The sequence below is a fragment of the Primulina tabacum genome, chromosome 9 (genome assembly GCF_025594145.1).
Source record: "Primulina tabacum isolate GXHZ01 chromosome 9, ASM2559414v2, whole genome shotgun sequence".
Taxonomy (NCBI): domain Eukaryota; kingdom Viridiplantae; phylum Streptophyta; class Magnoliopsida; order Lamiales; family Gesneriaceae; genus Primulina; species Primulina tabacum.
In genome coordinates this window covers 26,433,196-26,457,538 of record NC_134558.1, presented here as the reverse complement: position 1 = coordinate 26,457,538, position 24,343 = coordinate 26,433,196, and the positions used below count along the sequence as shown (strand labels likewise).

Here is a 24,343-nt window from a genome sequence, read left to right as displayed (position 1 = left end):
CATTTTCAGTAGAAAAAAACGTGAATAACAGCTAGGGAGAAAGGGAGAAAAATCGAGAACTAGAAAGAACAAGAGAAGCGCTCCACCTCCTCCGTGCCGCGTCGTCGTTGTTTCGTTCGTTTTCTTTCGAAACGAAACCAGGCATGTCTAGATTTCTTTCAAACCTCAATCAAGTCATATTATCATTTATTTTTCAGTACATGATCATGTTTATTCAAGTAAAAATCGAGATCCATGTCAAAACATTTTGAAACCACACATGCAGAATTTTCGAATTTATTGGCAAGCTTCACGGTTTCTTTTGTTTTGTGAGTTTCAGGTATTGGATCGACTCCAGGCTCCCAAGGCAGCTTGTATACATGTATTAGGATGCATTAGGACCATGTTGGTCCATTCAAACCAGCCCCATGCTTGCTGGAAATTCAGAATGACAGCAAGTCCCCATAGGTGCAGAAAATGTTGTTCGAAAATTCAGTTTCTTGTCATGGAGGAAGGATCTGATCTTGGCTGCCCCAAGGGCCTATAGCCATGGTTGGATCACTTCCCTAGCATGTCTAAGACGTGACTAAGTTGCCCTTTTGGTGGCTTGGTCCATGGTTCATCGGTTTTTAATAAAAACATCACAACAGCCCCTATACCCCTTCGGCTACTTCGGTTGGACAACTTTTGGTTTCGGTTTGGTTGCTTGGTATGGATCTTGGTTGGCCTATGGCCCTTAGCCACGGTTCATATCATGCTCCTAGATGTCTAGATCGTGCCATGGTCAATCAAATGGCCATTGGAACGACACGAGACATCGATCATAGCATAAACACTACACACGCATGCACGTTGCTCTCGGTTGGACCCTTCGGTTGAGTTTTGGTATGATGCGGATTGTGGCTGGCCTAGGGCCCTTAGCCATGGTTCAAATCATTCCTTGGGATGTTGGTAAGAGTCTCTGGTCGGTGGTTCACTCCCCTAATGGCCGATAGTCTCGAAACCAACGCAAGTCTTGTAGTTGCGCAGCTGCTGGAAATTACAGCAAGTTGTTGTGTCGGTTCAGAGGCTCGTTCGAGTTCTTGGTTGGCTTTTAGCCCATGGCCTTGGACTGGACAGTGCCTCATTGAGTTAGGAAGGTCATGTTTTTGACCGTTCGTCATTTGGATCATTTTTGAGGTCGTACGAGAATTTACGGTGCAATGTGCCAAATTGACTCTCGAAAGAGCGTTTCGTGTTTTGGCCTTCATTTCACCTAGATTTCGACCCTATCATTTTAGGAGCATTATTTTATAATTTTTCAGCGTATTTTAATCATGACTATACGTCGGTTCGGTGTCGGTTCAGGTTGGCTCGGAGTCATGATTAAATGCGAAGTCATTAGGCGTCATAGTCGCATCTTTTGAACGTAAATTGCATAGTTGGTCAAGTTTTAGCATTTGCATGTTTTTCATAGCCCAGTTAGGTTGCACCGAGCCTGGGGACGATCCAATCCAATCCAGTTGGTAAAATTACAGGAATTTTCATTACGCCAGTTAATTATTTTACGTGCATTAAATAGAAAATGATTATTTTTGAGATTTATGCGATATGGCTTGTGGTTCATTCACTATGTGGGAGTGTTATTTTATACGGTCGCCAGTGACCGATCAGTTTAGTATGGTACCACCCGGTTGCCAGTGACCGGCCAGCTCAGTTCAGTTTCAGCCTCCCCGGTAGCCAGTTACCGATCAGTTCAGCTTAGTGCAGTGGCCACAGGCGTAAAACATAATCTCAACAGAAAATTTTACCAGATATTTCAGTACAGGCTCCAAGGAGCAAATATTTTTACAGTGATTTCCAGTTCAGTTATGCACGTATTATAATTGCTCAGTATAGATTATTTTCAGTATGCCTCAGGACAGGATATGTTAACTCATGCATATTTTAAATTCAGATTTTTACTCGTTACCTACGATATATGCATGCTGAGTCTTTAGGCTCACTAGACTTGATTGTTGTAGGTACTGATGAGGCCAGGGCCGAGGGCGGGGACCAGTGAGCCAGCTTAGGTCGGCAGTAGTGGCACCCGAGGACCTCAGTGCAGCAGTTGTTATGTTATTCCGCAAACAATTTTTATCAGTTGTTGGATATTTTTAAATCGTTGTTGTTGGCAAAACTTTGATTTTCTTCCGCTGCAATATTTTGAAATATTGAACTTGATTCACCAGTGATTTTATGAATGAGGCCATTTAAGTTCTTTTAAAAAGAAAATTTTTAATTTTCCGCAAATTTTCAAGAAAGGAGTTTTAGGCCCTTCACAAGAACACTAATATTCCGATATAGAGTGCGAGTTTCTAAAATTCGATTTGCAGGAGTTGCTACTCTATATGGTTCTTCTAAGTTATCTGGATTAGCTCCTAACTTCTTGGCAAATCTCTTAGACAAGAATGAATGCGTAGCACCACAATCAAATAACACATAAGCAGGTATATTATTGATTAGAATGGTACCAGCTACGACATCATACGAGTTTTCAGCCTCTTCTTGAGTGATAGCATAGACTCGAGCATTTGGCTTATTCTCCTTTGGCTTATTTGGAGTTGTCCCACCTGCTGGACCATTCCTTGGATCTGGAAAAGGGCATTGAGCAATGCGGTGGCCCATTTTTCAACAACGAAAACAAGCTCCAGAAATCTTACGGCATTCACCAGCATGATTGAATCCACAATTTTGGCACCTGACTCCCTCTTTGCTTGATGGAGAAGAAATGGTTCCTTTAACTGGATCACTGGTATTGGCTTCTTGAAAACCTAGGCCTCTTGAATTGTTGGCCCGGTTGGTATTGGCTTGACTGAGGACGTTTGAGTTTGTTCTCACCTTCACGCCTCTTAATGTCATTCTCAGCCCTGATGGCGGCTCCCATCAATTCATCAAAACTGTTGGGCTCGATAACGGCAAGGGAATATTGAATACGGCTGTTCAATCCCTTCTTGAAGCGATGCATCTTCAAGGCCTCGTCTCCCATGATGGTTGGGAAGTAAGTTCCCAATGAGTGGAACTTAGATGAATACTCCACCACTGACATGTTTGGTTCTTGAACCAAGCTTTCAAATTCTGACAGCTTCTGTACTCGGACTGCTGTCGGAAAGTACTGCTTCAGAAATGCCTCTCGGAACCTTTGCCAAGTGATAGGTCCCGCCCTTACCATAGCTGGTGAGACTCCTTCCCACCATTTGGCTGTTTTATCCACAAGAAATGGTGTAATCACATCTACTCTGATCCCTTGTGGAACCTCAAGTAGTCGAAGATGATTCTCCACCTCTTTCATCCAATTTTGTCCAACCTCAGGATCGGAGCTTCCATCGAAGTTAGGGACTCTTGCTCTTCGGAGAGCCTCATAGTGCTGTTTCGTCCCATTCTGAGCTGGAGGTGGTGGCGGTGGCTGATTAGCATTAGGGTTCACTAACCCTTGTAGCGTGGTTACCACAATCGTGGCTATAGCCATCAAGTCCACCTGACTGAGGCCAATTGCTGGTGGTTACTGTGGTGGTTGTTGTGTATCTTCTTCATTGCGGTTGTTGTTACGGTTGTTGTAACGAGGGTCGCGATTGTTTCTTACTGGTCTTCCGTCCATTTCCTACAAATACGAAAGTTCTAAGGTTGATGGCAAAATATGGACTCAAGAAAAGAAACACAATGACTGAGTAATTGCTCAAAATTTGGATATGAAACCAATGGCTAAAAATAACCTTTATTGATTTCCCAAGAAAGTACGATTACAACTGAACTTCGAAATGAAAACAGAAATGCAAATGGAACAAGTTTTATTACAAAAAACTACTACTAATGTTCTAATCTATCACTTCTCCCAAATCTAAATCCATAGGATCCTCTTCAACTTCTTCTTCTTCTTCGGGATCTTCCTCGGGTTCATCTTCATGGTTGGCTATTACTGCTTCTAGATGTTCAATATGACCATGCAGAACTGCATTCTGTCACTAAGAACTTCCACAGTATCCTGCAGCTCTTGAATCTAAGCATCACTCTGTGCACTATATTGGTTATGCTGGTGCACGAGTTGATGGTTTTGATCCTTAAGTACTTGGATCTTCTCAACCAAGGTATCACGTAATTCGATTAACTTTGCAACAGTCTCTTGGGAGATTTCGAACTCCTCTTGAGCTTTCATATTCCCCTGTTCTGCCTCATGCAGATAGTGAGCATATCTTTGAACATCACTTCTTAAGTGTTCTGCTCGACGCTCTAATTCATCCTTGTCAAGCTCTAGGCAGTAGTTATGTTCTTTTAGTTTCTGTAGCTTCCTCTCTAAGCTTTTAATGTAGCTATTCTGATAAGCCATATCCTACATCCAAAACATGAGGGTAAAGGTTCAGAAATGATCTTCAAGAATACAGGTTAAGTTATAGACGAATACTGGAATGAACAAAATCAGTAAGCCTATAACATTCAGTAGTAGAAAATAGCCCAAAATTTTTCGGTCTCAGAATTGCGTGAAAAATTTACTAAAAATCCTTCACATCAAGAACATGAATGGTACCAAGTTTAGTGTAAAAATGCTAAGCCATTTGGAAATGAGAATTCCTCAAAGTTTCGAAAAGTTGGAAAATTTTACGGAAATGATGATATCACTATCTTAAAGAAGGATTTTGGGGTTCGTTGGCGGTGCTAGTTCTAGGTATGATTCTCCTCGTCGAGAGCTTTCCAACGCCTACTCTTAATAGTAAAAATTCCTCCTGGATCAAAAGTTATGGCCGTTTGAAGTTTGCGCGAAAAACACCTCAACTTCCATGCCATTTGCAAGGTCTACTGCATTCGCTTGCTGGAATACACTGTTTACTGCAATTCTGATGCTACTGCAATCAGTCTGCTGCTTTTCCAGCATTGTCTGCTGCTTTCCAGCATTGTCTGCTTCCGAGTCTACTGACCCAATCTTCTGCATTCAGATCTACTGGTTTCCTTCTGCTGGTTCTGGTTTTCGGGCTACTGGTTTTGGGTCTACTGAATTTTTTTTTAGACATGCTGCTGAAACACCCAGAGCTCTACTGTATTCTGATTTATTTCCCTACTGATTTTCCTAACTGTACGTAGTTAGTCTATCATTTCAGTAGTCTATTACAGTAGTTTATTTTCAGTAGTCTATTTCAGTAACTTTCAAAACTTATTTCCAGAAGTCTATCATAACTTATTACTTCTAGTTCATCCTCCCCAGATTATGAAACCCGGTTTCGCTTACCACTTCAATGTCACGCCCCGGGACGGGGGTTGGTTGACACCGGCATTGCTCTAAAATTTACATTCGAAAACAACAAGCCTCAGAAGTACAAAATTCAGAAACCAGTCTTTTATTCATAATAATCATTGTCTGATACAAACTCAATGATAAATGTTTTACAGCGAAAATGTAAAACCAGAAAATACAACGTCTGAACAGATGCAGCGGAATATAAATCAGAACTAAGAACAACGATCTTCATCACAAGCCCCAAAACTGAAGTTGCTCCTCTTCTTCTAACAACTCTTCATCGTTCTTATCTGAGATGAGTTTGGTGGGTGAGTGATATGATTGTCACTCAGTAAGCGGGGGCGGGAATAACTCCAGTTTTCGAAATCATTTTCATACAGAAACAATAATACGAATGATTTACAGAAATTCTCATTTTCATAACAGAAATCAGTATTCAATATTCGGAAATCAGTAATCAGTATTCAGTAATCAGGAATCAGAAGTTTAACAAGTATGCACTGAGCACGTTCGTGAATTTCATGGCTAAACTGATATCAGTCCCCTATATGTTTTATCCTCCAAGGGGTGAGGCCAGTAATCAGTAATCAGTAATCAGTAATGTTCAGAATATATATTCCTACCATTAGCTCACTAAGTTTCAGTGCTTCAAAATCAGATATCAGAAATCAAGAATATACTTTTGCTTTAAAACAGAAATCATCAAACGGGTTTCAAGATATTTATACATAAGCTCACTTACAGTAATTTGCTAAAAGTGTTTCGGTTGAAGTCTGAAATCTGCTTCTTCTTGCTACTTGTTTCTGCTGCTCGAAAATCAGCACTCTCTTAGCTCGAAAATTCAAGTGATAATCTCAAGATATGTGTAACCCATTTCAGAGATTTGAGAGTGTTATATATAGGCAAAATTATGACTGTTAGCCTCCCAATTAATGGCCATAATCTGCCATTAACAATCTTTATTCCGTTTTAAATGCTTCAGTTACAAGTCATGGCTGAATTAGTAACTGTCTGCTGGAATTTCGTGCTGCTGCTGCTGGATTCTAATATGCTGGAAAAATAGCAGCTTCTGAAATATTAGCTTCTGCTGGAATTCTTTAGCTTCTGCTGAAATTTGCTAGCTGCTGCTGCTATTGCTGGAATTTCAGGTTCTCACAGTGGTGGCATCCACCCCCTCCAAATTTGTTGTATTGGTTTAGTGGTTATCGTTTTTTTAATTTTATTTTTTTTTTAATTTTTAGTAGTACATAAACAATGATCTTGCATAGTTTTGTTTGTTTATTTACCACGGTTTTAGTTTTAATCGGTTTATATTTCATACAAGCTCGTTATTATTAATATTAAGAAAAAATTAAATATATTATTATTATATTATTATTATTAATGTTGTCATTGTAAAATAATCTAATAATAATAATATTTTTTATATTTATTGTTTCTGTAAAATTACTGTTATTGTTTTATTACCGGAAAATTGAGAGAATATACCAAAAGTTCAAACTTTTTTTAAGTTCAGTCCCTGGTAATTATATTTTAACTTTGCACTCCTTATTGAGAAAATATCGTATTTTCACCTCCCTAAGTTAATACTATTTTTTATTTTAAAAGAATTAAAAAAATCTAAATCCAAAATCTAGCTTATAAAGTATCACGTTTTGTGTCAAAGTATACCACACTATCGAAGATATAGTACCACAAATTAATGCAGACTATATACCAACCTAGATTTAATTAATATTATTATTCTATCAAATAACAGTAACGATATCATGTATTATATGCAAATTCAATGTAGTGATATGAAATAAGATATAAAACTAAGTTTTAGTTTCACCACACTACAAGAAAAATAATTTTTCGCAGCACGTCATCAACAGCGTGCATTAAAAACACGCTGCGAATACTACTTATTCACGGCGTGCACCCATATGTGCGCTGTTAATAGTGTTGCACTTGCTACTATTAACGGCGTGCATTAAAAGCACGCTGCGGATAGTAATATCTGCAGCTTGCATGTATGTGTGCTGTTAATAAATTATATAAACGACAGCGTGCAGTTATATGTGAGCTGTTAATAACCATATGCGCGCTGCGGAAAGCCATTTTTGTTGTAGTGCCAATTATCGTAAATTACCAAACAATCTGTAACTATTTATCACCTTGTGATGTCTTATTGCCATAATTCAAATATTTTTATCATAAATTATTTTTCACGAGGAGAATAATAGAAGTTGTGTACAAATTAGTTTGAATCTTTTTTTATATATTTTTTATAGTATTACGTTTGTGACAAATGATATAAATGAGATGATATTGTTGTTGTATATGTTAGGGTGTACCACATGTTCGTGTTCATTGTACCAAAATCTAGCTTAAAGTACCACCTTTTATGTCACAGTGTACCACATTATCGAATATCTAGTACCACAAATTCATGCAGACTATATATCAACTTAGATTTAATTAATACCATTATTCTATCAAATAACAATAACTATATCATGAAAATCGATGGAGATGAGTTAGGGATTTACATGAGAAATTATTTAGGAAGAGAAAAAAAGTGATGTAATAGAGGAAATAAAATTTAAAACGGAATTGAATTAAAGGGGAAAACTGAGATAAAATATGAATAAGGAGTGAATTCAAAAAAAATTTGTGTTTCAGGAAGTGAAAAATAAAATTTTATGACATATAGACTGAATAGGAAGTTGAGTTTATGATTAGGGATTTATCTCTACTATCTCTAGTCCACACAATGCGATATGAAGACAAACCTTTGCATTTTTTAAAGTGTCAACAGTTGTAGTAATAGCCAACCAACCTAGTCGCCAACCCGGCACTAACCATCTTTTCCATAACGAACCGAGCGTGAGCACGGGAGCGATGGATCCGAACGTCCCCATCGGCACGAAAGGGTTAGGTCCAAAAGCAAGATGGCCATAAACTTCATCAGAAATCACAACAATTGCGAGTCGCTTAGCAGTTGCAGCAATCTAATAGCCATGCATGCATATGATATAGTCCAATTTACACATTAATAGACAATGCAAAGAAAAACATATATGGTAGGGCAATTAATATATACGAACCTTTTCTAAGTGTTGGTTAGTGTAGACGTTTCCGCACGGATTACCGGGGTTTATGATCACCATTGCCGTGGTGTTGTGATCCACCAACTCCTCCACTGCGTGGAGATCCACCTCCCATCCGTTGTCGGGTAGAAGATCAAAATACCGAACCTCAATATTTCTGAACTCGGCACAAAGTCCATAAATAGGAAAACATGGCCTTGGCAACAAGATGTTACAGCCGGGGCGAGCCAAGACGGATAAGGCCAGTTCAATAGCTTGGGTGCATCCGGCGGTGATGTAAACGTCGTCTGCCGATAACTCGTATGGAAGATCATTGGATAGATAATCCGCTATCGCCCTGTTCCAGAATCTTATGTATGAGAGAAAGTTCAATATTCCTTAAACCAGCAATTAAGTGTTCATTTGACCATGAAATCCCCATTAATAGTTTTGTATGTTTACTTGATTTCGTTCATGATTCATATCATCACAAAGGGTTTGAATTTGTTTTGATGTTAAAATTTATTTGGAGGAATTAACAATCTTCAAGAAATAGAAAAACAAGAAAAATAAACCAAATTAAAAATATTCCATGAAAAAGGATATAATAACTTTCTGGTTTGAGGAAGACCAACAGTGGGAGAGTAGCCATTGAATTTAGCAGAACGGAGAGCATCCACAACAGCTTCTTGAACAGCAACGGTGGTGCGAAAGCACGAGTGAACGGTCGGATCCCCAATGCCTAAAGAAATCACTTGTTTATCATCAGAATCTATACTCTCCATCAACAATCCAAGAATCCCTTTGATTGTAATGTTTGGAGGAGACTCTTTCTCCTTGCAACCACGCAAGTGTTGCTTCTTCATCCCAGATGCAACAGTTCTTTCCATGTTTTGCTTTTCTGGGGATTACTTCTGAACTCTGTGGTGCTTTGTGTTTGGAGGGAAATGGTTGGTATATTTAAAGACCCAAAAATTTTGGGGTGAGATAATATTTTTTTATAAAATTAAAATAAATTAAAATTGGGACCTTTGTATTTTGAGATAGAAGGAAAATAACTTCATAGTTGGAATATTAATTTTTAATGTATTATGAAATACTTTCCCCAGAGTTCGATAATGAATAAAAGTTTTATGGGTGAATTTATAAAATTAGCTAGTTTATATTATAATTTAAATATAGAAGGTCGAATTATAATAAGTAAATGGTTTCTGAAAAATACAATATTTTTCTTCTAGCATGTATAAAAATAATCCAAGGTAGTGCCTCATTGAAGATCAAGGTACATTAAAAAGAGATGTAAAAATTTTATTTGGTAGCCATTAACTATGAATATACACTAGATTATGCTATCTTAAGTAGTAGCCCAATCTATTGGAAGAAGTAACCGTTTGATGTGTGAATGCTTCAATATTCTGACTTTTACCAGTCTACTGTGACTGTTGTACGTCATAGAATTAGGTTGGTTAAACAATACTATTTCGTGCATATGTTTAATTTGATCATGCGGCTTGCGAGTAGGTGAGGAAGAAAGCGTAGGGCGATTCTCACTATTCTCCTCTCCTTTCCTTCCAGAGTCCATAATTGGACGGATTTTGGGATATATGGGCGGCTTCCACGAACGATTATCAATAAAATTCACAAAACCTAGATTCAATTGCTGGTGTTGTGAAACCATGCAACACTTTATCCATATGATAGTGCACTTGATCTTGCCAGATCCAACAACAGTTGGCCCCGAGAGTTCCTCCTCTTCCTTCCCCAAGGTTCACTCTTCCACATCAGCAGACTTTCTGAAGCCAGACATGCACACCTCCGAAAGGAAAGGCAGGTCTTGTTCTTTTGGAAAATGTAAATATATGAGGTTTCTTGTCTCAAATTTATGAAGATTTTCATGCCTCACTTTATACATACATATATATAAATCTCTGCAGGAAACATTTTGACATTTCCGTCGATTGAATATCTGGAATCCTTATAAACTCTTGGGTATACATGATGTTGATGCGTCTAAGGAAGATATTTGGAGTGCTCGGAACTTTTTGTTGGACCGATTAATATGCAGATCATGAGAGAGGTGTAGAATCAATCGAAGCTGCATTCGAGAAACTGCTGATGACCAGCTTCTTGAATAGGAAAAAAAATCCAAGATCAACTCAAAAACCCCAGCTAAAAAAGAAGGTCGAAGAATCTCCGCCCTGGGTTAAGAACTTGCTCGGTCTTGTGGAGGTTCCTCCCTCAGTTATCAATTTAAGAAGGTTGTTCTTGTTTTCATTCACGGCATGCTGGAGCATGATGAAACTCAGCTGAAGTTGGAACTGCACACTACAAAAAAAACGCTAAACGACAACGGATCCGTTGTCGTAGGCACTGTTACAACTGTTGTAATTGACAGTGTTGTTGAAGGTGCGTTCTACGACAACGGTTTTAAACCTTTGTAGTAGTTTTAATTAGCGACGATTTTGACATAATCTGTCGCTGATTTTTTAAGTAATATAAAAAAAATTACTTTTATAATTTAATAAATCTAACAAAAAAAAACTTACTATGTTTCTAAGCTAATAAAATTCATAATCATAACTAACACTTAGAAATTAGCAAGAATTTAAGCGAAGAAACTTACATAAATCGAAACTAAAATCGAACAAGAGAGGAAAATGTAATGTAGATGGGGAAGGTATGGAGGAAAATGGACGAAAATACGAGTATTTATGGACAATTTGCGACGGTTCATAAACCGTCGCTAATAGCAATGATTTTTGTTTAAACCGTCGCTATTTTAACAACGGTTCACTAAAAGCGTTGTCATTTCTCCAAAAATACATACTAATCCACAACGGTTCACGAAAACTGTTGTAGTTTCTCCAAAAAAACACGCTAATCCACAACGGTTCTCTAAAACCGTTGTCGTTTGTCCAAAAAACCAGGCTAATCCACAAAGATTTTAGAACACCGTTGTCGTTTGTCCCAAAAATACTTTAATAGACGACGATTTATAACACTGTTGTTATTGACCCCCAAAAACACGTTAAAAGAAAACAATTTTTAGAAAACCGTTGTCTTTTAGCTTGTTTTTGGGGTCAGCCGTTGTCTTTTGCTGCTTTTTAACAACGGTTTTCACTAAAACCGTTGTCTTTTGAGTGTGGTTGAAGGCATATTTTGTTAAAAGCGCTTTCCATGTCTGATTTACTTTACTGTGTTTGTTCACAAAGTGAGTACTAAGTTTTGGTTATATGGTATTAACTAGCATGATCTGAAGAGACAACGTTCTATGCAGGATCTTGCATGAACTGTAATCTAATCTTATTTTGTAAAAGTATTACTTCCGTTATTCACCTTCCAATGAAATTTCAACAACATTTACTAATTAAGTCATTACAAGAGGTTAAAAATGGGATCCATGAATGAATTTTTGTCATGCTACTTAGTTTACTATTTAGTTTCAGATTTTTAACTTATTATGTGAGTATATTAAAGATTCACCATTTAATTCAAAAAATTAGATGGTATCATGCATTCAGATATTCAGACTTCACTAAACTTAACTCATTGATTTCTAGCATGAATACATTGGCAGTGCATGAGATGCTTATAGCACTTCTTCCCTCGGTCCATCTTCATAATTCTCACTTCTTGGGTCCTCTGCTATCATACTCTCTTAGTAGGAAAACGCAACTGACATATTAATGTTAGGTGACATTTTTAATGAGGTGGGCCCACGCTGAATTAAAAATTCAGAAAATCATATCCCACATCGGAAAACTTATAAAACTGAATGAAGGAATTAGTTATAAATAGAGCTCAATTCCTTCAGTTATTGTATCCCAAAATCAAAAGCTTTTCAGCTTTGATAAAAAGAGAGTGCATAGAAAAAAGAGTGTATTTTTTTCTTGAGTGCGGGAATTCTCTTGTATGAGTTAGAGAAATTATTTTCTCGGTATACTCGGGGTTTGGGAGTGAGAAATATTGAGTGTATTGGTGTATTATAAATTGGGAGTAGCAAGTAATACGTAATAAAATCACATGCAACTTTAAAATAGAACATACATACTTGAGCTTTAACATGCGTGTAAAAGCTTGATCTTACATACATTACATAGACGTGCCATAACGTGAAACTTTTCTTAAACATGCTTACATATTTGTACATACTTGAACATACATAACTTCATCATTTGGCGTAGAGGCATGTTTCAAAGCAAGTGACCCACATAAATACGACTGATCAGACTAAACCACAGTACTGGGCTGACAGAGAAGATCCACTGCCACATACATGAGATCCCCGTTCATGCTTTAACGGGTGGATTGGTCCCTGGTCATGCTTTACTACTTTCCAATCCTGATTTAAACCCGTTCATGATATAACGGGGTGCGTTGGTCCCTGGTCATGATTTACCGCTTTCCAACCCCATACATAATTTGGTCACAAGACATTTAGCATGCCTCAAAAACTTCAAATATTTTCTTTGCACGTCTAACATACTTACTTGGCGTTGAGGGATTCGTTGGGTCTCGCTTGGGGCCACTGCTGCACATACTAACATGAATTTCAACACTTAACTTGCATAACTTAGACGTAAGTATTCGTGCTCACCACCGAATCAAATAAATAGCTTATGACATTCTAGATTGCTTGAGACTTGACCTCGTTTAATCATAATAAATCATGACATAAAACCCTAAAACAATCACTAAACTTTTTCCCAAAAATGGAGTACATGGACCCCGTGCCCAGGTCCGGCTCCGGGTCCGTGTAGGTACTGTAAAATGCGTGTGAAGAAAAGGGAAGGCATGGACCCCGTGCCTAGATCCGTGTAGAGGTCCGTGTAGGTACTGTAAAATGACACTTCGAAGGAAACAAAGGCACGGACCCCATGCCAGGGTCCGTGTACCTGCGGGAGGAGTAAACTCACGAAAATTTCTGTGCTTGTGACTTATTCTCCCTAACTCCATCATCCCGACCATGAATCGACACCTCGAGACCCATCCTAGGATACTATAACACTGACTCAAGCCTACACAATTGTCCCAAAACAACCACGCATGACAAGTACACAACAAACCCGTGAACACGCCTTTTTACAACAAAACAATTTTTACGACTACTCATTCTCTCAAGTGCCTAACGACGCGAAACGAATCAACAATAATCATCCCAACCTCATTAACGATATACCTAAATGCAGCAGCGATCACCCGTCGATCCCCAACAAAGCCTGCAACAATAAAATTTCAAGAACACATCAATAGCATAATTTTCAGAAAACGCAGTTTGAGCAGTCCCACCAAAATCACCATAACTCGCTCAATTTTTATCCAATTATTTCTAATTTTATATCAAATCGAAGGTATCAAAAAATTCTACATATCATATGTTGAAAGCTTTCCCAAATTCTCGACCAAAAAATCACAGTTTTCAAAATACAATGAAAAATAAAAATTTAGATTTAAAAATTATTTCAAAACTGATCCAACCAATTTTCTGCTCAAACTATGAACATCATACATGAATTTTACGCATAATAACATCAACATAAATACTATGACAAGATCGACCCAGGAACAATAGAATATACGTGCCTTTAGATCTTTAACGTTATCGAAACAATGACTCCGACGTCGGAAGGAAGCGAGGGTTGATCCGGGACGATCGTGCAACGATTTCCTTGAAATAAAACTCACGAAAATTTGCTGAAGAATTAAAGGAGAGGGGCGGCTGTTCTTGATTCAAGGAACCCTAGTTTTTTGCTCTCCAAAAATATAAAAAATCTGAATGGAGTATGTGTGTGTGTTGTGTGTGTTAAAATGTGTATGTGTGTGTGTCTCGGTGTGTGTGTGTAGTCAAATTAGGGGATTAAAATATTGCTTAATTAAAAATAAAGGTGTTGATTAAGAGTTAATCCTCTCTACCTACACCAAATCCCCTAATTTAAAATAAAATGCATACTCACTAACTTTTAAAAATAGTAAAATCTTAAAATCACTAAATAATTAAAGTAGGCTTTAAAAATGCTAAAAACTTAATAAATCATTTAAAATGCCTCATTCTTAACTTAAAATAAAATACCGCATTTTAAAATTGTCAAAATCGTCACCAGTCTCTTTTCCTCGATCCCGCATCGAATAATCGCCTGAAACATGAAACTCGAGAAAATATTTTTAACGTGCATCACATAAACATAATTAATTTAAAATAATAAATTTGGATAAATCATGCATTGCTAAAAATCACTTACGTGTACTGATTTTGGGCTCTACAGGAGCCTTAACTCCAGCAAGTTTTTTCTTGTCATCAGATCCGGTGACCTTTTTCTTTGGTAGGATTTCAGATAGAAGCAACTGATCCTCAGTTGATGGTTCAGTTGGGATAGCCTTCAGTGGGACAGCCTTGATAGGCTGTTCAACTCCTGACTGTATCAGTCGATTAGTTGGGATGGTTCCAACTGCAGCAATAGGCTTGGTCTTCAAAGTTTGTGGCTTCTTCACAAGTTTGGGAGAAGGAGTCCTTTCAGAATAGGTTTCGCTGACAATCAGCTTGCGTTTAGTTGTCTTCTTTTGAGCCTCCTTCCGAGCTTTCTTGACTGATTTGGGAGCTACTTCCGTCCCAATTTCCTTCTTCACCTGAATGAACTGCTCAGGTGACATGTCCAGTTTCTGCTTAGGTGGGTGGACAGACTTGGCATTGAAAATCTTTATTTTTGATGACTTCTTCGAATCATCAGTCACCATTCCTTTAACCTTCAGCAGATGGCTGAACTGCACTGCAAAGCCCTTTGACTGCTTTGATGACTGAAACATATTCCTCAGAATGTTGAAGATAATGCTTCTCCCGTTCATCTTCTTTCCAGCCATGATTGCAGTCATAGCTTGAAACTTTTCGAGGGTGAGGGCAGCAAATGATCCTGCCTTTGCCAAGAGGCCCTTGGCTACAATATCAGCCAACAGTTGTACCTCTAGCTACAGTTCCTTCTTCGGATCAGCAACTTTGATCTTTTGACCAGCAGCAGAGAGGGTAGTTTGCATCTCCTCAATATCGGATGCCTTCACCTCAGAAAGATTGACTAGCCCCTCAGTATGAAGTGGAAGAGATTGCAGAAGAACTCCTCCTCAATGATCAGCAACTGACCATTTACAGTCGACGCTATATTGCCTTTTTGAGTGACATAGCCGGTGGCGTAGAGTTCTTGAACCTCTTTAACATAAATTTCTTGGGAAAATAATCCCAGAAATTGCTTCAAAACGGCTGCTTCCAGTTTCAAAAAGACATTCTTGATTCCATCGTCCTTGACAGTGAAGATGTAGTCAAAGTCGATTGCCATGGCATTCATGAGGTGAGCTGTGATCTGGTTTGCCATTTGATTGAGGAAAATCTGCAAAAAAGAGTATGATGTGGATAGAATTTTGCTCTGAATGCTAGAATGTGCGCGTAAGAAGAGAAACTGAAATGAAGTGGGGTATTGTACATATGTAAGTGACTGTTCAAATTATTGGACAAGTGTCAGTCCAGGAAGTTTTGAATTAAAACCGTGTGTACGTGTGGTAAAAACGTGTGTAAAGTATTAATGGATTACGTGTGTCCACGTTTCAAAATATTATTCATTGAAAGACAGCATTTAATGCTTTTACAAACAGTCACATCATTTAATATAGAATATTATTTGATTTATCAATTAACATAAAGGAGAAGATCAGTTAGGTCAGTAGCTGAATGACCAGTTGAGAACTTAGTCAGTTCAATTGAGGACCAACTGACCATTGTCTTCTCAGTTAACTTTTCAAATCGACATTCCCCCTTAATAAATGCATATAATCAAAAGTAAAGGTAAGAGAAACTCAGTTTATTTGAGGCAAAAGACGGTTCAGTTGACTTGAGTCTCTTCATCTTCTTCAATTTTAAATGAGACATGTCTATAAGTAAGATGAAAACAATGTTAGATTATAACAATTCAATATGTCGAGTGTGTATGGTTTGTCCAGTGAGTCTGGTTCAATTATTTCAGATGCTTGTAGCAGCAATCATCACTTTTTGACACAAAGGGCACGAGAACTGGAAGATGTGAAGAAAGATATCCAAGAGTTCGTTTGGTTGAAGGTGATGTCTTCTTGGATTAAAGTTCACGAACTTCAGTCTATTCGGAGACACGGTCCAGTTCCTTCTACTCAACAAAGAGCTGTAGCCAGAAACTATTTCAGGCGTTTTAACGACACGTTTCACAGCTTGTCACTGATATAATTTTGTGGCATGTGATGCTATGGAAAGAATGGCATCAGCTTTAGAAGGTCTCTAATTTTGAATTTGTCAGAGAATTCCATAACCAAGAACTTGTAAATTGGTTAAATGATTGTCAAGAAGCTATAGGGAGGCAACTGAGTAATGTTGTATGGATTCGATTTGAAGCTTAATAAAATCATGTTTTTGCATCTTTGTTGTTTCTTTACTTTCTGCAAGAACTAAACTATCAGTTGATAAATAACTGATTAATTAATAACTGACATCAGTTGATAGACGGAGAACTGACTGAATATCATAACTAATAAATGACTCAAACAGTCAAAGAATTGAACATGTGAACCGATGAGTGAGTTAACTGAAATAAGTTGATAATCATTTAAATAACAAACTGAATGAACAACAACTGACAAAACAACAATAAAACTGATTAAGATAAATAAATTAAACCAAGTATATTGCGAAAGTGAGAAAACTTAGTCTCAGCCAATGGTTTGGTGAAGATGTCAGCGGCTTGTTGTTCAGTTGACACATATTCCAGTCTGATAGCTTTCTTCAGAGCATGATCTCTGATGAAGTGATGTTTGACATCAATGTGCTTAGTCCTTGAGTGAAGAACTGGATTATATGTAATTGCAATTGTACTTGTATTGTCACAAAATATGGGAGATTCTTTAGCATCAACTCCATAATCTTTCAGTTGTTGCTGAATCCAGAGCAGTTGAGCACAGCAACTTCCAGCAGCAAGGTATTCTGCTTCAGTTGTGGAAGTGGCTATGGATGTTTGCTTCTTGCTGAACCAAGAGATCAGTCTGTCTCCTAGAAACTGACATGATCCACTGGTGCTTTAACGATCTAGCTTACATCCTGCATAATCTGCATCTGAATATCCAACTAAATTGAAAGAAGAGTATTTAGCGTACCATAATCCCACATTTTGAGTGCCTTTTAAATATTTTAAAATTCTTTTGGCAACAGTAAAATGCGATTGCTTAGGATTTGCTTGAAATCTAGCACACATTCAAACAGCAAACACAATATCAGGACGACTAGCAGTTATGTACAATAATGAACCTATTAAATCTCTGTAGAGTGACGTCCCAACTGATATTTCCCCTTGATCATTGTCCAGTTTAACTGATGAACTCATGGAAGAGCTTGCAGCTGAACAAGTTTCCATGCCAAATTTCTTGAGCTATTCCTTCGTATATTTGGTCTGACTGATAAAGATACCAGTTTCCAGTTGTTTCACTTGCAGACTGAGGAAAAATGTCAATTCACCCATCATGCTCATCTCAAATTTGTCTTGCATTAGCTTAGAAAATTTCTCGCATAATTTGGGGTTAGTTGACCTAAATATGATATCATCAACATAAATTTGCACTAGTAAAATATGGTCATTTTTAGAAAATTTGAACAAGATCTTGTCAACTGATCCAACAATAAAATCATGATCAGTTAGAAATTTTGAAAGTGTCTCATACCAAGCTCTTGGAGCTTCTTTAAGACCATATAAAGCTTTGTTCAAATGATATACATAATCAGGAAAAGAGCGATTGATAAAACCTGGAGGTTGTTCAACATACACTTCTTCTTGCAATTGACCATTCAGAAATGCACTTTTTACATTCATTTGATAGACCTTGAAGTTCTTGAATGATGCATAAGCAAGGAACATTCTGATTGCTTCCGGTCTTGCGACTGGTGCATACGTTTCATCATAGTCAATTCCTTCTTCTTGCCTATATCCTTGTGCTACCAATCTTGCTTTGTTGTGTGCAACTGAACCATCTTCGTTCAGTTTATTTCTGAATACCCATTTGTACCTATAATGATTTTACAAACTGGTCTTGGAACTAAGTCTTAGACATTGTTATGGGTAAACTAATTTAGATCTTCTTGCATTGCATTTATCCAGTTAGGATCAGCAAGAGTTTCATAAGATTTATTTGGTTCCAGTTGGGAGACAAAAGCAGAATAAATAAACAAATTAAGCATTTGATTTCTTGTTCTTACCGGGTCAGATGGATTACCTAACACCAATTCTGGTGGATGTGATTTATTCCATCTGAGCTCATTATGTGTTGTTTCCATATCAGCAACTGCTTCTGTTGGTAACTGAATGTTTTTAGTTTCAGTTGGAGCTATTTCAGTTGGTAACTGAATATCATCTGTGTGCTCCACCAACTCATTATCAGGAGTAGTTCATGTTCAACTGATTGATCTAAGATTTCTGGTTTAGGTGTCTGAAGGATGTTTTGATTGATATGATTTTCTTCTTCATCTTCATCCTCCAAACCGATCTCTGTAAATCGATCAACTAGAAAAAACTGAATCGGTTGGCTTATCAGTTAGTACAGTTTCATCAAAAACAACATGGATAGATTCTTCAAAATTTAAAGAATTTTTATTAAAAACTCTATATGTTTTGTTAACTGAAGAATATCCAAGAAATATTCCCTCTGCAGATTTAGCATCAAAGTCTTTTAAATTATTTTTACCATTATCAAGAATAAAACATCTGCAGCCAAATATTTTGAAATAGGAAACCACACTTTTTCTTCCATGCCAGATCTCATATGGTGTTTTCACATGATTCTTATTAATCATTTATCTGTTTTGAGTATAACACGCAGTGTTTACTGCTTCAGCCCAAAACCTTTGAGAAATACCAGAATCAGCAAGCATTGTTCTAGCAGTTTTTTTGAGGGTCCGATTTCTTCTCTCAGCTACACCATTTTGCTGAGGTGTTCTAGCTGCTGAGAACTCATGCTTGATTCCAGTATTTTCTAGAAAAGTTGAAAGATTTTGATTGATGAATTCAGTCCCTCTGTCAGACCTTATTATATCAATCCCAACTGATTTTTCATTTAAAAGTCTTTTGAAGAGCTTAATCAGTTGTGCAGTAGTTTGGTCTTTTAATTTGAGAAAAATTACCCAAGTAAATCTTGAAAAGTCATCCACAACTACTAGAGTGTATTTCATTCCCCCTAAACTCATGACTGGTATTGGACCAAAAAGACCCATGCGCAGCAGTTCTAAGCATCGGGAAGATGATTTACAACCTTGGTTTTTGAATGAAGATCTTACTTGTTTTCCAAACTGAAATGCTGAAAAAATTTTATCTTTTGAAAATTTTATTTTGGGTAAACCTGTTACAAGATCGTGGTTACTCAGATAGGCAATAGATTTAAAGTTTAAGTGGTTTAATCTCTTATGCCACAACCAGTTTTTAGAAGATTTGGAAGCAATAAAACAAACTGGTGCATAAGATTGTTCAGTCCAACTGACTTTGTAAGTATTATCACAACGATTTTCAGTTAGTATGATCTCATCAGTTGAGTCTCTAACTGAACATGTGTGTCTATCAAACTGAAGTGAGAAATTATTGTCGCATAACTGACTAATGTTAATCAAGTTATACTTCAAATTCTCAACAAGTAAAACATCTTTAATTGTAAAGTTATCATGGATAAGCTTATCCTTATCCACATTTTTACCTTTGGAGTTGTCTCCAAAACTGATGTTTGGTCTAGTATACTTGATCAGTTGAGATAGCAAATTTGCATCTCCTGTCATATGTCGCGAACATCCACTGTCTAAATACCAAGTTGATTCTTTTGTTGTACATGTTACCTGCAATCATACACATTATATAATCTTAGTACCCATATTTATTTGGGTCCTAAACTGATTAGTCCTTTAGGGACCCAGACTTGAATCAGTCTAACTGATTTCCCAGTTGTTGTGTTCCAAATGGTTTTTCTCGAATTTTTAGCAGTATGTGTGTGATATGAGGATGAAACAGTATGAATTATTTCCTTTTTAAACTGACTTTTCTTTTGATACCATTTTTGAACTGGCTTACTGTTGTAATAGCCATTCTTTGAGTACTGATATTTGTAACTGAATCGTTTAGGAGACCAGTTTCTTGTATCAGTTGAACTCTCTGAGCTATATCCAATACCATACAGTTTGCCTTTGTTCTTACTTTCAGTCTATTGAACAGTTGGTTTACTTGGTTCTAAATGTTCATTTACCATGGTTGATTTTACAAAGGTAATGTATTTTCCTTTGTCATTATTCAACCTTGGCTGAGTATCACTTGCAGAGTTGTCAACATGACTGTTAAAACCTAAACCAGTTTTGTCAGCAACAAATTTCTGAGCATTCTGCATTTCAATTAATGTAACTGAGGACTTGTTCCAAGCTTGAATTAGTTCAGTATTTTTTGAAATCTCAGTTTTTAACTGACATATCAAAGCTTGGTTCTCGATAAGTTTAGCATTTTGCTTTGCAATCTCTCCTTTTAAATTTAACACTTCAACTGACTTATCGGTTTCATTTTTGTTATCATTGGGATCATTTTGCTCAGCTTTGACCTTTTCAAATGATCGAGCCAGTTTATGATACTCATTTACCATGTCATGCAGTGTGGTAATGAGTTCCTCACGAGTGAAATTAGTGGAGCTAAAGTCAAATACCTGTTCACTTGCTGAATCCAGTTCAGCATCATCTACCATCAAGCATTTAACTTCCTCTTCATCATCATTTGAGCTGCTTGGGCTTTCTGGTTCTGACTCATCACTGTCAATTTCAGCCCACTTTGATTTTCTCTCTTCAGCCAAGAGCACTTCATGCTTCTTTTTGGATGATCTCTTGTCATCCTTAGTCCTTATCCTGGCTCATAGAGCTTCTTTGCTTTTTCAATTGATCCTCGACTGTTCTTCTTTGGCTTAGGACAGTCTGCTATGAAATGACCTGATTTGCCATAGTTGTAGCAAACATAGGATTATTCTTTAGATTGGTTCTTCTGGTATTACTTTTGGAAGTTTCCTTGATTCTTCCTCATAAACCTTCCAAATTTTTTGACAAACAATGACATGGCATCATTTCTAAGTTGATCAGCAGATCTGTCAGTTGAGCCAGTTGGTTCCTGTCTGACAGCAGTTAAGGCCGTTGTGGCAGCTGGAGTAGAAGGTTCCCCTTCTCTGGTCTGTAGTTCAAATTCATATGCCTTTAGATCAGCAAATAGATCATGTAGTTCAACTTTGTTAAGATCTTTTGATTCACGCATAGCCATGGTTTTGACATCCCACTCTTTGGGAAGACCTCTTACCACCTTCAGAGCCACCTCTTTATTTGAGTACACTTTTTCAAGTGCATTCAGTTCATTGATGATGCAGCTGACTCTTTCATCATACTCATGCATAGACTCTCCAGCTTTCATCTTGATATTATCAAATTTTTGAACAGCAACTGATAGCTTGTTCTCCTTGGTTTGTTCATTTCCTTCACACAGCTGGATGAGTTTTTCCCATATCTCTTTGGCCGTTTTGCATATTTTGATTTTGCTGAATGTGACTTTGTCCAGTGTTTTGTATAAGATGTCCTTGGCCACATTATCCAAGTTTGCTTTTCTTTTGTCCTCAGTTGTCCATTCATCTCTGCGCTTTTCTACTCGATGAGGTGCCCTGTCAGTGATGGCAACTACAGTGTTTGCTTTTAGAATCTTCATTGGACCATTAGTGATGACATACCACATGTCATTATCTTGTGCAGCTAAGTGAGCCTGCATTCTTATTTTCCAGTCGTCAAAGTCTTCTCTGGAAAACATTGGTATCTTGTTGAATGAAGACATATTGAACAGTTGTAAGTAAGAATATTCTGAGACAAGATTCAACCGCTTTGATACCACTTGATAGGATCGGTTAATATGTAGAAAAGTGTTTAAAAGAGGGGGTTGAATAAACACTCACGATTTTTATAACTTTTTCGAATGAAGTATCAGTTTTGTAATAAACTGAAACTTAGGAATTTCGTCAGTCGATGACAATCAGTTTAATTGAATATAGTTGCGAAAATAAACTGACTGAAAGATAGAATAAATGACTGGAATAATAATGCAAAGATTTATGGATGTTCAGAGAATGAATAACTCCTACGTCACCCCTTCTATCACAAGGATATGATATGAACTAAAAGACTTTGATCAATACAAAACTTAAACAGACCCACTTCAGTTTGAACTTAATACTGTCAAAACTGAAACTCTTAGTTAACAACAATTTTCACAGTTCTTCGACTGGATTAAGCACGACTGATCTAACTTAGATCAAATAAGTAATACAATAGTTTCTGCTAGTAAGCTCAAAAAGTAGCCATAAATGCTACGAATAGTTTTGATAAGTGTGAGCTTTTTGAATCTCAAATAAGAGAAATAGATTTAGCAGAGTAACAGCAAGTTTGAGAGAATAGGTTAGTCGTATTGATAAGCATTATTTCTCAATTGCTCTTCTCGCCTATTTATAGGCTTCCTTTCAACGGTAACATTAAATATAATTTGAATCTTTATATTCGTTGATTGCCACGTCAATATACTTCTGATATTCGTACAATGTAGTCTCTGAAATGCGGCGTTCCACTACGAGTCACAGTCTGCTTTGTACTATTGTTGGTTGAATGTCCTTTTCAACTGATGACATGTACAGCTGAAGGATTAGCTGATAGGCATTCGCCGGTAAGCTCATAACTGAATATATCAACTGATTAGTTTCCAACTGATCAGTCAATTGTCTTTGGAAGTTCAGTTCTGCTCAACTGATCAGTTTCCAACTGATCAGTCAGTTGTAATTTCAGTTCAGCTGGCTTCAGTTGCCTTCGATAATCTGCACATTAATCTTCAGTTAGGCAACTGTCAATACGTGATCAGTTCGTTTAATAGATTTAATATTTTAGTTTGTCAAACCACCGAAATTAAGTTTCCAACAAGGGTCGCATTACTGTTATAAATACAGACCAATACCATCAACAAATTGATATGAATAAGGAAGTGTGGAAAAACAAGAGAGAAAAGAAAGGGCACGCTTATTGCATATCAGCTTACAAAGAAGCAATCAGCCCAGTTGAGGGAACACTCCAAGTTATATCAGCTTAGTGTAGAAGCTCATTTTCCTCAGTGTGTGAGAACACCTTTCGAGTTGTTTTTCAGAGATCAATTCTCACACACACACACACACCACCACTCAAAATACCGTCTTGCACAAAGACGTTATGGATGTTCAATAACCATATGACGTCCAAGGGCAGTTTCGAAAGTCGAAACTAAAAATTTTAAACTTCCGCTGCGCTTTGGGTGCGAGAAAACGGTGCCCCAACAATTGGAGTCCAGCATTTAAAACGCACATGGATATTGTTTATTTTTTTGATTTGTTAAGATGTCTCACATCGGTTGGATATAGTTCCTTGGAGTTCTATATATAGACTTTGACAATCCTCCTTCTTTGAGCTAGATTTTGTGGGCATGTCGTTAATGTCTTCACGTTTTAATTGTTCATTTCTGGACATGAGGGGGTATGTTGAGATATCTCACGTCGGTTGAACAGAGTTCCTAAGAATTGCAACTTGTACAACATCTCTATTTGAGTTAGGGTTCAAGTTCTAATCTTAACATAATATATTTTGAACGAGAGAAGTTGAAGGAGGAATCTAAATGACATGTCCTAAGAATAGGTTCTTCACACAAACATCAAGCTCGTTGACCAAACTTGCTAAAAAATTCATAAAACTCGGTGCAAATGGATTCTAAGCTTGTGATATTTCAAGCTAGAAAGGCAAACTATTTCAAGAAATTAAGTGTGTTTTCTTCCCGTTTGAAGAATGAAGGATCCCGAAGAATCTGCTCGATTCTTAAACATAATATCGATGAGTACTAAGTTCGTTTACGCTACATTGGTGTGATCCATTCCATTTAAGAAATAATCACTTTGCTGGTTATTGGTTATGCGGTGTTGCCAGTATCCATGTAGAATG

At 37.2% G+C, this 24,343-nt stretch overlaps 1 protein-coding gene across 1 annotated transcript; it reads right to left on the bottom strand.

Annotated features, from left to right (window-relative positions):
• Nucleotides 1–3,812: 3,812 nt before the first annotated feature.
• LOC142504333 (putative aminotransferase TAT2) lies at nucleotides 3,813–9,194 on the bottom strand. Its single transcript, XM_075617212.1, has 6 exons — nucleotides 8,911–9,194; nucleotides 8,317–8,656; nucleotides 8,002–8,220; nucleotides 4,760–4,915; nucleotides 4,064–4,324; nucleotides 3,813–3,953 (listed from the first exon to the last, which is right to left on the bottom strand). Exons 1-6 carry the CDS (start codon nucleotides 9,186–9,188, stop codon nucleotides 3,813–3,815), a joined length of 1,395 nt encoding a protein of 464 aa, XP_075473327.1. The 5' UTR covers nucleotides 9,189–9,194.
• Between the last annotated feature and the right edge of the window lie 15,149 nt (nucleotides 9,195–24,343).